At 46.0% G+C, this 15248-nt stretch overlaps 1 protein-coding gene across 3 annotated transcripts in view; it reads right to left on the bottom strand.

Annotated features, from left to right (window-relative positions):
* Positions 1 to 15248, bottom strand: part of HNF4A (hepatocyte nuclear factor 4 alpha) — a 116897-nt gene that overhangs the window by 18491 nt on the left and 83158 nt on the right. For all 3 annotated transcript variants that reach the window (XM_063959553.1, XM_063959556.1, XM_063959555.1), the window contains one exon: positions 877 to 1029. In XM_063959553.1, coding sequence (XP_063815623.1) covers positions 877 to 1029 — 153 coding nt within the window. The remainder of the gene's footprint in view (positions 1 to 876; positions 1030 to 15248) is intronic.

Here is a 15248-nt window from a genome sequence, read left to right as displayed (position 1 = left end):
CCCATTCCAAACTTTATATAAATTTGTAGAATTAACACATCTCTGCTCTGCGCATTGTATCCAATCAAATCTACATAGCATGTATGTCACATATGAAAACAATAAAGTAATCAACAGTTCATGATGTTAAAAATACATAAAAGCACATGAATCAGAAAGATACACAATTGTTTTAATAAATATTGCAAAAGCATAAGTACATTGCTTAAGTGAAAGCTGTCTCAAGGTAGAAAATTCCTTACAAATTCCATGTAAAGGTGTATTCACACGAAGCCTGGGTACTGGATAGTTCAGTAAAACATGGGAGGAATTCACATAACTCAAGGGAAGGCAACCCATGTACCAGCCCTGGGCTCTGACTGTAAATACAAATTATACAGTAGATAACCTAGATCATAGAATTAAGGCCGGCTACACACCAGAATGACAGCCAATCGTCACAATGGTCGGGACGACTTTCCTTCAGCCCCGGACCATATGAGATTGGCCGCACACACTACACAATGTAGTAAACAACGGAAAGAAACCTTGTTCCGTCCTTCATTATACTGAACAGCTGCCCATACGATATCGTCTGACTGAACATGCAGCACTGCCGACCAGACGATGTTGCATACAATCCGTGGGCGCGCGCAATTGTGCGTGTTTGTGTGCATGTTTGTGTGTGTGTGTACCTGGCTTTGGAGGTACTGTAGTTTTGTCAAAGATTGGAGAGAGATAAAGTACCTATCAATACGCTTCTGTCATTTTACAGACTGTGATTGAAAACTTACAGAAGCTGATTGGTTGGTACTTTATCTCTCTCCAATCTTTGATTAACATGCCCCATATATATATATATATTATATATAAGTAGTGAGTCTTGGTTATACATACCTGGATCAAAAAATATTATGGCCTTTAAGCAGGCATATTCATTATCATCAATCTGAAGGTCCTGGAATGGAAGTACCAGCTCATCAAGTATTCGGACAGCCACTCGACCCACTTCAAGTTCTGAGCAATTTCTTGGTACCACTCGGTCATTACCTGTAGGAAAGAAAAGAACACTGTTTCTATATAGTAAATGTTGATACATTTAAAGCATTATTTAAGAAGAATTACTACCAACTGATAGCTTAAATGTATTGATCTGTGCATGTTTTATTACAGCTTTCATATAATACACTGCTTCATTATTATTATTATTATTATTATTATCCTTGTTAATACATAAGGCAGAACAGTGTCATACGTTTTTTAACCAAGCCCTTTATGTAGCAGAATTGTTTATTTGTGTTGCCTGGGATAGAACACAATCTCTGGATTAGGTATTGGTTACAAATCTCCCCTGCAGAGCACATTTGTGCCATATCCAAGAGCAGATAAGATAAATAACTGTGTGTATTTATGACGTAAAGACTTTTATGGAAAACAATGAAGCAAAGTGATAAAATATTGTATTTAGTAAAATATACAGGTAGGTATGTATAAATGGATGATTTTAGCAGGGGCAGTTAACTTGGTTTACCAATTTGCAAAATTGCACAAAAAACAGTTTGAAAGTGAGGCAAGTTGTTTATGCAGTGACCACAATAAAAATCCCTTCTCAAGCAAATAAAATCCATAATAAACAAGCATTTGTTTTGCTGGCATTTTTTAGAACTCTTTATTAGTGTGGCCCTTTTGACGGTAACAAGGATGCTTATCTGTACAGGGTCACTAATGTTTAACATATATTGCTATCACTTATTATCTGGGGGTATCACAGCGTGTGCTATCTTAACGACATGCCATAAACATGATGTCATCTCACTGGTATTTGTCAGTAAGAGTAACCTAGAGACCGCCTACGAAATGATCATGGAACTATTTTAGCTATATGCAGGGCTGGCAACAGAAACCTTCGGGCCCGGTACACTGATACCTCTCAGGTTCCCTCAACTCCCCATGATCACGCCCCTCCACTTTAAAGCAGAGAGCGTATATATATATATATATATATATATATATATATATAAATATATCTACATACATACATGTACATGTTTTCCTGATGGGATGCCCGTCTCCTTGAAGCCAGTAGGGACAGACAAGTAAGTCAGGGCCAGCGCAGTGTCATGACGACAATGCAGCACGGACTGCTGGACCAGACCACGGGGTCTATTTACTAAGCCTTGGATGGTGATAAAGTCGACGGAGATAAAGTCCCAGCCAATCGGCTTCAAACTGTCATGTCACGGGCTGGGTTTGAAAAATGACAGTTAGGAGCCGATTGGCTGGTACTTTATCTCCATCGGATTTATCTCCATCCAAGGCTTAGTAAATAGACCCCCAAATTACTGAGTAACCTAGGGCACAGGGACAGTTTTAGACTAAGTGGAGCACAAAGCTAAAAAATTCCTATGGTAGGGGGTGGCCTGTTAAAGCTCCACACTGAGAGACATGTAGTTACACTGCCACATAACACCATGCCAAGTGTACAGTAAAGTAACAACAAACATGCTGGGACTTCTTTTCCCACAGCTAGGTACTCACAGGGTGGTGGTCTGGTGGAGCAATGCTCCCAGGGGAAGGGTCCTGTAGGTATTCAGTCCACTGCACACCACTTTCCCATCTCAGCTCTGCCCTTCTTTCTAGTCCTGCTTACAGCTGCAGGGGGCAGAGCGCAGGCCGCGGACAGCACAGCTGTTGCCACTGATCTAGTCTGTCTGTGCTACTGCCGGCTGGGTAGTGGGAGTAATCAGGGGCGGACTGCTGCTGCCAGACTGTAGTCTGGGACTATGAAGGGTCGGCGGCTGGGCGCCGTTTAGCGGGTGGGGGTCTCTTGTAGTGATGGGAAATCTAGTTCACTTTGGTGATAAGTTCATTATGATCTAGTTCACTGAAAAGATTAGTTCAGAAGATCAGTTCATGTAGTACATTTAGTTCATCATTTCACTCACTGACTCAGAGACTGAAAGGAGTGCATGGATTTAGAACTAGTCTAGACTATTACACAAAGAGTAGAATTTTTTTATACTAGCTCATTGTAGGAGTTAGATGGGCCCTACACACTCGGCGATCCGCCGCCGAGCTGCCCGACAGCGGATACGGCTGACGGGCGACCCGGCGGCGGGGTAGAGGTGACGGGGGGAGTGAAGTTTCTTCACTCCCCCCATCACCTGGCTCCATAGCAGTGCATGCTAATATGGACGAGATTGTCCATATTGGCCTGCATACATTACTGACAGGGCACCAACGACTAACGAGCGCGGGGCTGCGCATTGTTAATCGTTGGTGCTTACACACTGCACTGTCACGATCCGGATATCTGGACGCCATTACCTGCCGTTTAGGTGTCTTCTGAGACTGGCCCAGCGTTCCAAGTCCGGATCTCATCTGTGTCAACACTCTGCACATCCCTCCTGTCATTCTGGGACACTACCACAGCGGCGCCATGCTTGAATCCAACATGGCGTCTCCTGTCCTCCGCGGCCGGCGCCGCCATTATCATTATGTTTGCACATTTCATTTCAAACCAGTTTTCCCTCCAGGTTCCAGCATGGGCGCAGCCATGTTGGATTTGATCACATGCTCCAATTCCTCCAATCCACCGTCTCTGGAATCTGCATAATTGCCCAGCCAATGCCTGCATAGCAGCAGGTATAAGTATCCTGTGTCTGGGCCAGATAGATGTCAGTGCTTTGAATGTCATACCTTGTTCCAGTCTCTCTCTACTGTGGCTTGTTTCTCCAGGTTCCAGTTCCGGTCTCCGGCATCCACAAAGAGACCCGCACCTGCTTTCCATCCTGCAGGTGCAGCCTGACTCTACAGCCTTCCGTGGCTGTCCAGTTTCCAGCTATCTACTATCTGCTTCCAAGCAGCCAGCTTTCAACTGATTCCAGCTTCTACCAAACACCGGTGCTGATCCAGCGGATCCTATCTTACCAGCAGTATCCACTACCACCGGTAATCATCTATCAGCTATTCTGTTTCTACGCTCACTAGCATCTCACATCATTCACTCTGTGTTCATCACCTGGCTGGTTCCATCCAGCATCCATTCCGTGACTTTAGTACCTGGCTGATTCCATTCAGCATCCACCCTGTGTTTCATCACCTGGCTGATTCCACTCAGCATCCACTCCGTGTCTTACCACCTGGCTGGTTCCATCCAGCTGATACAGCAGCATACTCAAGTTACAGATTCACCTGCTACAACTACTGGCATGTTCCTCGGCTATTTCTACTACTACAACCAGGCCTGGTAAGGTGATTCCATCAAAGGACTTTTACATCTGTTCTAAACCTACCAGTGCTCTGAGAAACCTTCTATGGTTATGTGTTCCAGGAACTGTGTTATTTGCCACTGTCTTTGCTAAACCTTGAATACTGCTTATTATCACACGGAGTCTGTTAATAAACTTTTATTTTGAATTTTAAACTGGTTGTCATGGTCACACCTTCGGGTAATCATTCTGCACTTACATGTCCAGGGGTCTGATTAAACCTCCCAGGTTTAATTTCATCTCAGCCCCTACAACTGAGGCTTCCTCCCGTCAGCCTAAACCCTCAGTTGTGACAGTAAGCACTGACCATATGAATCCAGCCGGAGACCAGGATCAAGCGGCTAGACCTATGCAAGAACTGGCAGCCAGACTCGAACATCAGGAGGCTGCACAAGGTCACATCATCCGCTGTCTCCAGGATCTCTCTACTCGGCTGGATGGGATTCAGACGACCCTCCATGGACCTGTCACGTCTGATGCGTCCACCACAGTGACTCCAGCTGTAACCCCACCCACCTTACCCATTTCCATTCCACGTCTTCATCTTCCAACGCCAGCAAAATTTGACGGATCTCCAAGGTTCTGCAGGGGATTTCTCAACCAATGCGAAATCCATTTTGAGCTTCAACCTGGCAACTTCCCCAGTGACCGTACCAAAGTTGCTTATATTATTTCTCTCCTCAGTGGCTCAGCCCTTGATTGGGCATCACCGTTATGGGAGAAGTCTGACCCCCTGCTGTCCTCCTATACTGACTTTGTAGCATCATTCAGGCGCATCTTCGACGAGCCGGGCCGGGTTTCCTCTGCTTCATCTGAGATTCTCCGTCTACGCCAGGGAACACGTACTATGGGACAGTATCTTATACAGTTCAAAATCCTGGCATCTGAACTGGCCTGGAACGACGAGGCCCTGTATGCTGCATTCTGGCATGGCTTGTCAGAACGCATTAAAGATGAGTTAGCTACCAGAGACTTGCCTTCTAAGTTGGATGAGCTAATTTCACTATGCACGAAGGTTGATCTACGGTTCAGAGAGAGAGCAACCGAGCGAGGAAGATCATCCGTTCCTAAATCTTCTGCTCCTCCTCCTCGTCAACCATCTCCATCCAAGGATGAGCCTATGCAAATTGGTCGTTCCCGTCTATCTCCCGCTGAGCGCCGAAGACGCCTCTCGAGTCTCTATGTCTCTACTGTGCAGCTCCGTCACACACTATCAACGCCTGTCCCAAACGTTCGGGAAACTCCAGATCCTAGCTCGCCAAGGAGAGGGCCGGCTAGGAGTAATGATCTCCTCTCCATCTCCTCATGATTGTAACCTCCCAGTGTCGCTCCAAATTGCTCAACGTTACAGGAACGTCATTGCCCTCCTTGATTCCGGAGCAGCTGGGAATTTCTTAACTGAAGCTTATGTTAAACGGTGGTCCCTACCCACCGAGAGACTGTCCTCGTCCATCTCTTTGACTGCCGTGGATGGCAGCAAGATTTTTGACGCAGTCATTTCCTTAAGGACTCTTCCAGTTCGTCTGAGAGTGGGAGTTCTTCATTCTGAGTATATTTCTTTTCTAGTGATTCCAAGAGCCACACATCCAGTGGTTTTAGGCCTTCCATGGCTCCGTCTCCACAACCCATCGATTGACTGGACGACTACGCAAATACTGGCATGGGGTCCCTCCTGTGCTGAGACTTGTTTAGCCAAAGTTCTTCCTGTTTGTTCTTCCTTCCCCAGGTCATCTGATGTTCCACCTCCTCCATATCAAGACTTCACGGACGTGTTCAGTAAAGCCTCTGCTGATATCCTTCCTCCTCATAGAGAATGGGACTGCCCAATCGACCTCATTCCAGGGAAGGTTCCACCGCGAGGCCGAACTTATCCGTTGTCTCTGCCTGAGACACACTCCATGGAAGAGTACATCAAAGAGAACCTGGCGAAGGGTTTCATCCGACCATCTTCTTCTCCAGCCGGCGCAGGCTTCTTCTTCGTTAAGAAGAAAGACGGTGGTCTGCGTCCGTGCATCGACTACAGAGGTCTGAACGACATTACCGTTAAGAACCGATACCCTTTACCCCTGATTACAGAACTCTTCGATAGAGTTAGTGGTGCAACCATTTTCACAAAGCTGGACTTGAGGGGTGCCTACAATCTCATCCGAATCCGTGAGGGTGACGAGTGGAAGACCGCCTTTAACACCCGTGATGGACATTATGAGTACCTCGTCATGCCCTTCGGATTGAGCAACGCTCCAGCAGTCTTCCAGCACTTCGTGAATGAGATCTTCAGGGACATCTTATACCGCCATGTCATGGTTTATCTAGATGACATCCTCATCTTTGCTAATAATCTAGAAGATAATTGTTTCTGGGTAAAGGAGGTTCTTTCCCGTCTCCGTGTCAATCACCTCTATTGTAAATTGGAGAAGTGTGTGTTTGAAGTTAAAACCATTCCGTTTCTATGTTACATTGTGTCCGGTTCCGGACTAGAGATGGATCCTGAGAAACTCCAAGCAATCCAGAATTGGCCTATACCCTTAACCCTCAAAGGGGTCCAGAGGTTCTTAGGGTTCGCCAATTATTATAGAAAGTTTATACGAGACTTTTCCACCATTGTGGTGCCTATCACTGCATTAACCAAGAAAGGTGCTAATCCGTCCAAGTGGTCCGAAGAAGCTACGCAGGCCTTTCACCTTCTGAAGCAACGGTTCATCTCTGCACCAGTTCTGAAACAGCCCGACACCGACTCTCCTTTTATCTTAGAGGTAGATGCCTCCTCCGTTGGAGTAGGAGCGGTGTTATCCCAGAGGGCCAAAGATGGACATCTACATCCTTGCAGTTTCTTCTCCCGGAAGTTCTCCCCAGCTGAGTGCAACTATGCCATTGGCGATCAGAAGTTGCTAGCCATCAAGCTTGCTCTGGAGGAGTGGAGATACCTGTTGTAGGGAGCTTCTCATTCAATCACCATACTTACCGACCACAAAAATCTTTTATATCTCAAAGGCGCACAATGTCTGAACCCTCGTCAGGCCAGATGGGCACTTTTCTTCTCTAGGTTTGACTTTAAACTCCAGTTCTGTCCGGGTTCTCAGAATCGTAAGGCCGATGCCCTTTCCCGCTCATGGGAGCAAGAAAATGAGTCCGAGTCTGCAGACAAGCATCCTATTATTAATCCATTGGCATTCTCCACGGTAGGGATGGACTCTACGCCCCCACCAGGGAAAAGTTTTGTTAAGCCAGTTCTAAGGAAGAAGCTCATGCATTGGGCCCATGCTTCCCGTTTTGCTGGACATACAGGCATTCAGAAAACCCTTGAATTTATTTCTAGATCCTACTGGTGGCCAACTCTGAAGAAGGACGTCATGGAATTTATTGCCTCCTGCCCGAAGTGTGCCCAACACAAAGTCTCCCGCCAGTCACCTGCGGGGCAACTGGTTCCATTATCTGTTCCCCATCGACCATGGACCCATTTGTCGATGGACTTTGTTACTGATCTACCTATCTGCAACAAGTTTAATACCATCTGGGTGGTAGTTGACCGGTTCACCAAGATGGCACATTTCATCCCTCTCACCGGTCTTCCGTCAGCTTCCAAGTTGGCTCAAGTGTTTATACAAGAGATCTTCCGTCTTCACGGTCTTCCTGAAGAGATCATCTCGGATCGTGGAGTACAATTTGTAGCCAAATTTTGGCGAAGTTTGTGTCAAGCCCTCCAAGTCAAGTTAAAGTTTTCCACAGCTTACCATCCTCAGACCAATGGTCAAACCGAGAGGGTGAATCAGGACTTGGAGGCCTTCCTCCGTATATATGTGTCTTCCTCTCAAGATGACTGGGTTCAACTCCTTCCTTGGGCCGAGTTCAGCCACAACAATCAATACCATTCCTCATCTTCTTCGACACCATTCTTCATTAATTATGGATTCTACCCTAAAGTCCCAGAATTTCAACCGCTTCCCGCAACTTCTGTTCCAGCAGTGGATGTCACCTTGCGTCAGTTTTCAAATAATTGGAAGAACGTCCGCGCAGCCCTGCTTAAAGCCTCATCCAGGTATAAGAAGTTTGCCGATAGGAAGCGTAGAGCGGTTCCTGCTCTCAAGGTGGGTGATCGTGTGTGGTTGTCCACGAAGAATTTGAGGTTGAGAGTTACCAGTATGAAATTTGCACCTCGCTACATCGGTCCCTTCAAGATTGAACAAGTCATCAATCCTGTTGCCTACAGATTACAGTTACCACCCTTCTTGAAAATACACAGGACATTTCATGTTTCCTTGTTGAAACCGCTGATCCTGAATCGGTTTCATTCCGCACTTCCTCCAGCTCCCAAAGTTCAGACTCAACGGGGAGTCGAGTACGAGGTGGCCAAGATTTTGGATTCACGTTTCCGTTACGGTCAGTTACAGTATCTCATTGACTGGAAGGGCTATGGTCCTGAAGAACGCTCTTGGACCAATGCCTCAGATGTCCATGCTCCTGCCTTGGTCCGAAATTTCCACTCAAAGTTTCCTTTAAAGCCTAAGAAGTGTCCTGGGGCCACTCCTAAAGGGGGGGTGCTGTCACGATCCGGGTATCTGGACGCCATTACCTGCCGTTTAGGTGTCTTCTGAGACTGGCCCAGCGTTCCAAGTCCGGATCTCATCTGTGTCAACACTCTGCACATCCCTCCTGTCATTCTGAGACACTACCACAGCGGCGCCATGTTTGAATCCAACATGGCGTCTCCTGTCCTCCGCGGCCGGCGCCGCCATTATCATTATGTTTGCACATTTCATTTCAAACCAGTTTTCCCTCCAGGTTCCAGCATGGGCGCAGCCATGTTGGATTTGATCACATGCTCCAATTCCTCCAATCCACCGTCTCTGGAATCTGCATAATTGCCCAGCCAATGCCTGCATAGCAGCAGGTATAAGTATCCTGTGTCTGGGCCAGATAGATGTCAGTGCTTTGAATGTCATACCTTGTTCCAGTCTCTCTCTCCTGTGGCTTGTTTCTCCAGGTTCCAGTTCCGGTCTCCGGCATCCACAAAGAGACCTGCACCTGCTTTCCATCCTGCAGGTGCAGCCTGACTCTACAGCCTTCCGTGGCTGTCCAGTTTCCAGCTATCTACTATCTGCTTCCAAGCAGCCAGCTTTCAACTGATTCCAGCTTCTACCAAACACCGGTGCTGATCCAGCGGATCCTATCTTACCAGCAGTATCCACTACCACCGGTAATCATCTATCAGCTATTCTGTTTCTACGCTCACTAGCATCTCACATCATTCACTCTGTGTTCATCACCTGGCTGGTTCCATCCAGCATCCATTCCGTGACTTTAGTACCTGGCTGATTCCATTCAGCATCCACCCTGTGTTTCATCACCTGGCTGATTCCACTCAGCATCCACTCCGTGTCTTACCACCTGGCTGGTTCCATCCAGCTGATACAGCAGCATACTCAAGTTACAGATTCACCTGCTACAACTACTGGCATGTTCCTCGGCTATTTCTACTACTACAACCAGGCCTGGTAAGGTGATTCCATCAAAGGACTTTTACATCTGTTCTAAACCTACCAGTGCTCTGAGAAACCTTCTATGGTTATGTGTTCCAGGAACTGTGTTATTTGCCACTGTCTTTGCTAAACCTTGAATACTGCTTGTTATCACACGGAGTCTGTTAATAAACTTTTATTTTGAATTTTGAATTTTAAACTGGTTGTCATGGTCACACCTTCGGGTAATCATTCTGCACTTACATGTCCAGGGGTCTGATTAAACCTCCCAGGTTTAATTTCATCTCAGCCCCTACAACTGAGGCTTCCTCCCGTCAGCCTAAACCCTCAGTTGTGACATGCACGATATGAACGAGTTCTCGTTCATTAATGATCTGCCTGTGTGTAAGGCCCATTAGTCTTGTTCAAATTATCAGATATGTTTAATATGTCAGATTTTTTATATTTAAGAAAAGCAATAAGTTATATAGCAACCTTATAGTGACATATTTATCTCTGCAATATTAATCCCAAATTCAGAGCAATGTAATAAGTCACTTTTTTCTGCTTTTAAAATACAGTAATTAAAAGAAGAAAAAAAATGTCTCTTTGCCCCAATGTAACAGACCTTAGAGAGAGATAGAGTGGAGATGTTGCAAAGTAAACAATCAGCTTCTGTCATTTATCTTCAACAGTATATAAAGTGACAGAAGCTGATTGGTTGCTAGGGGCAACTGCTCTACTTTATGTCACTTGAAGGTTCATAGTACATATCCCCCTATGTCTTGTGTGGAGTAATCAGACCCTACAGGATAGCATGTAGCACTCAGCACTGTGTCTTTGGCTGATTGGGAGTGACAGTGTACGTTGTGACCTAATGTGCTAGATGAATTAATCATGGCTATATGAGTCAGAGATCTGATCAGTGATCTGTATGAATCAGTGAACTACTGAACTACTTGCAAGGAGAATGACTCATGAGTCGTCAGGACAATGTAGCTCAATCAACTCCATACAATCAATGCATATGCCTGAGCACAGCAGTGTCACACATGGTAGTTTAGAGGTACTTTAATGACTCATATACCTGTATGAGTCATTGAGTCAGTGAGCTGATCAGTGATCTGTATGAATCATTGAACTGCTGAGCTACTTGCAAGGAGAATGACTCATGAGTCATCAGGACAATGTAGCTCATGATCAGCTCCACAGAGTGAGTCCACTCCATGTCTAAGCACAGCAGTACCACCTGTGGCAGCAGATATGTACTGGCTCATGAGTATTGCTAAGTGAGAGCTGAATAACAACAGTGCTGCTGCAGCAGCACCTACACAACACCAAGCAGAAGATTTAGCACAGCAGTATGCTCAGCAGCCAGTAGTACCTGAAGCAGCAGCAAGTGTTTGGACATCTGAACTAATACGGCAGTGATTGTATCACAGAAAGGTGAACAGCATGACCACACATGCTCACTCATAGACACACATAGACGTTGGCTAGGCAGTGCAGAGGATATTTGTTTTATTATTAGATTTGTATTGCTGGGCTGTGTTGTACTTTTAACTTTCATTTTACAGCATCAGATTCAGGAAGTGAAAATCCAGTGAGTGAGACAGCGAGTAGCCTAATGCAGCTGCTGGCTCTATTCTGTGTCTAACTCCTCCTTCCTGATGAACTAATCTTTGCCAGAGCTGTGAACTGAACGAACAAGTTCACTTTGATGATTAGTTCATTTTGAACCAATCATTCATGAACTACCCATCACTAGGTCTCTGTGCTGGGTGCGCAGCCTGAGGTCCGTGCTGCTGATATCTTCCTGAGGCTCCTGGGTGGGACGGGAGAGGCCTCCTGAACCCTCCCACATTACGGGCATGGATGCTGCGCTGGTGGAAGGTGAGAGTGCGGCAGCAGATTGACGGCACTGGTGGGGTCACCGTGCAATTGTCCCGCTTGCCAGTAATGAACTGCCACTGCGGGGGGGGGGGGGAGGTAGGAGTCGACTTGGTGACGCCTGTACAGTGTTTTCCTTACCCTTGGGGCCCCCAGAACCTCAGGGCCTGGTAAGGAATCGGATGTCCCCTTTGTGTCCCCCCCACACCTGTTGGCGGGCCTGGCTGGATGTATAAAGAAAGCACCTTAGAAATCCAGGCACCTGTGGCCAATGTAATAGCAGGTTTTTAACACTAATCATGAAAACATGTCAAGCATTTCACATACATTTATTGCTAGTTTTATTTTAAAGTTTGAAACACTCTCTAGGCTTCCTAAAAAAGTCTTCCTATCATGGTAAATGTGTGGATAGAACAGAGGTGTCCTGAAAATGTAATAGGAAACAGAATGATACCTCAATGCTAGCAAATGCTAGTAAAAGTAGTAGTGAGTATGGTATCACTAGGAACAATAGTATAAATTGTCAGGCACATTTATCTTAGTGTTAAGTGTTATACCCCTTTTCCACTGTGTAGCACGGGTCGCAGCCGTGTCGCCTGACACGGCTGCGACCCGTGCTACAGCCACCTTTCACACAGCGCTCACAACCCATCATACTGCCGGGTTGGTGACGCTGCTAGTGACGCGGCAGAGGCGGCGCTGGGAGATAACTGATCTCCCAGCGCCGCCCTCCCATACACTGTGATCGGGAGCCGTGTCACCTCGATATGGCTCCTGTTCACACTAGACAGCTTACTGGGTTGATTCCCGGATCACTTGATCTGGGAATTTGCAGGGGGACCCTTTTCCAAAAGGGAAAAACACGGGTAAATGCGCGTCCCCGCGCATTTACTCGTGTTTTAAGTAGAGATGAGCGGGTTCGGTTTCTCTGAATCCGAACCCGCACGAACTTCATGTTTTTTTTCACGGGTCCGAGCGACTCGGATCTTCCCGCCTTGCTCGGTTAACCCGAGCGCGCCCGAACGTCATCATGACGCTGTCGGATTCTCGCGAGACTCGGATTCTATATAAGGAGCCGCGCGTCGCCGCCATTTTCACACGTGCATTGAGATTGATAGGGAGAGGACGTGGCTGGCGTCCTCTCCATTTAGATTAGGAGAGAGAGAGAGAGATTGACCTGAGGCTGATACTGTAGAAGAGAGTGCAGAGTTTAGTGACTGACCACAGTGACCACCAGCAGTGCAGTTGTTTTATTTAATATATCCGTTCTCTGCCTGAAAAAAACGGTACACACAGTGACTCAGTCACATACCATATCTGTGTGCACTGCTCAGCCCAGTGTGCTGCATGCCTGCATCATCTATGTATATATTATATATCTGACTGTGCTCAGCTCACACAGCTTATAATTGTGGGGGAGACTGGGGAGCACTGCAGTGCCAGTTATAGGTTATAGCAGGAGCCAGGAGTACAAGACAGTCACATACCATATCTGTGTGCACTGCTCAGCCCAGTGTGCTGCATCATCTATGTATATATTATATATCTGACTGTGCTCAGCTCACACAGCTTATATTTGTGGGGGAGACTGGGGAGCACTGCAGTGCCAGTTATAGGTTATAGCAGGAGCCAGGAGTATATATTATATTAAAATTAAACAGTGCACACTTTTGCTGCAGGAGTGCCACTGCCAGTGTGACTGACCAGTGACCTGACCACACTGACCACCAGTATAGTTAGTAGTATACTATATTGTGATTGCCTGAAAAAGTTAAACACTCGTCGTGTGACTTCACTTGTGTGGTGTTTTTTTTTTTATTCTATAAAAAACTCATTCTGCTGACAGACAGTGTCCAGCAGGTCCGTCATTATATAATATATATACCTGTCCGGCTGCAGTAGTGATATATATATATTTTTTATATCATTATTTATCATCCAGTCGCAGCAGACACAGTACGGTAGTTCACGGCTGTAGCTACCTCTGTGTCGGCACTCGGCAGTCCATCCATAATTGCATACCACCTACCCGTGGTTTTTTTTCTTTCTTCTTTATACATACATACTACTACATCTCTTTATCAACCAGTCTATATTAGCAGCAGACACAGTACAGTACGGTAGTTCACGGCTGTGGCTACCTCTGTGTCGGCACTCGGCAGTCCGTCCATAATTGTATACCACCTAACCGTGGTTTTTTTTTCTTTCTTCTTTATACATACATACTACGACATCTCTTTATCAACCAGTCTATATTAGCAGCAGACACAGTACAGTACGGTAGTTCACGGCTGTGGCTACCTCTGTGTCGGCACTCGGCAGTCCGTCCATAATTGTATACCACCTAACCGTGGTTTTTTTTTCTTTCTTCTTCATACATACATACTACGACATCTCTTTATCAACCAGTCTATATTAGCAGCAGACACAGTACAGTACGGTAGTTCACGGCTGTGGCTACCTCTGTGTCGGCACTCGGCAGTCCGTCCATAATTGTATACCACCTAACCGTGGTTTTTTTTTCTTTCTTCTTTATACATACATACTACGACATCTCTTTATCAACCAGTCTATATTAGCAGCAGACACAGTACAGTACGGTAGTTCACGGCTGTGGCTACCTCTGTGTCGGCACTCGGCAGTCCGTCCATAATTGTATACCACCTAACCGTGGTTTTTTTTTCTTTCTTCTTCATACATACATACATACTACGACATCTCTTTATCAACCAGTCTATATTAGCAGCAGACACAGTACAGTACGGTAGTTCACGGCTGTGGCTACCTCTGTGTCGGCACTCGGCAGTCCGTCCATAATTGTATACCACCTACCCGTGGTTTTTTTTTCTTTCTTCTTTATACATACATACTACTACATCTCTTTATCAACCAGTCTATATTAGCAGCAGACACAGTACAGTACGGTAGTTCACGGCTGTGGCTACCTCTGTGTCGGCACTCGGCAGTCCGTCCATAATTGTATACCACCTACCCGTGGTTTTTTTTTTCTTTCTTCTTCATACATACATACTACGACATCTCTTTATCAACCAGTCTATATTAGCAGCAGACACAGTACAGTACGGTAGTTCACGGCTGTGGCTACCTCTGTGTCGGCACTCGGCAGTCCGTCCATAATTGTATACCACCTAACCGTGGTTTTTTTTTCTTTCTTCTTCATACATACATACTACGACATCTCTTTATCAACCAGTCTATATTAGCAGCAGACACAGTACGGTAGTTCACGGCTGTAGCTACCTCTGTGTCGGCACTCGGCAGTCCGTCCATAATTGTATACTAGTATCCATCCATCTCCATTGTTTACCTGAGGTGCCTTTTAGTTGTGCCTATTAAAATATGGAGAACAAAAATGTTGAGGTTCCAAAATTAGGGAAAGATCAAGATCCACTTCCACCTCGTGCTGAAGCTGCTGCCACTAGTCATGGCCGAGATGATGAAATGCCAGCAACGTCGTCTGCCAAGGCCGATGCCCAATGTCATAGTACAGAGCATGTCAAATCCAAAACACCAAATATCAGTAAAAAAAGGACTCCAAAACCTAAAATAAAATTGTCGGAGGAGAAGCGTAAACTTGCCAATATGCCATTTACCACACGGAGTGGCAAGGAACGGCTGAGGCCCTGGCCTA

This window comes from Pseudophryne corroboree, chromosome 3 (assembly GCF_028390025.1).
Source record: "Pseudophryne corroboree isolate aPseCor3 chromosome 3, aPseCor3.hap2, whole genome shotgun sequence".
Classification (NCBI taxonomy): domain Eukaryota; kingdom Metazoa; phylum Chordata; class Amphibia; order Anura; family Myobatrachidae; genus Pseudophryne; species Pseudophryne corroboree.
Note: the sequence above shows the minus strand (reverse complement) of the source record. Positions and strands in the feature narration are given on the sequence as shown.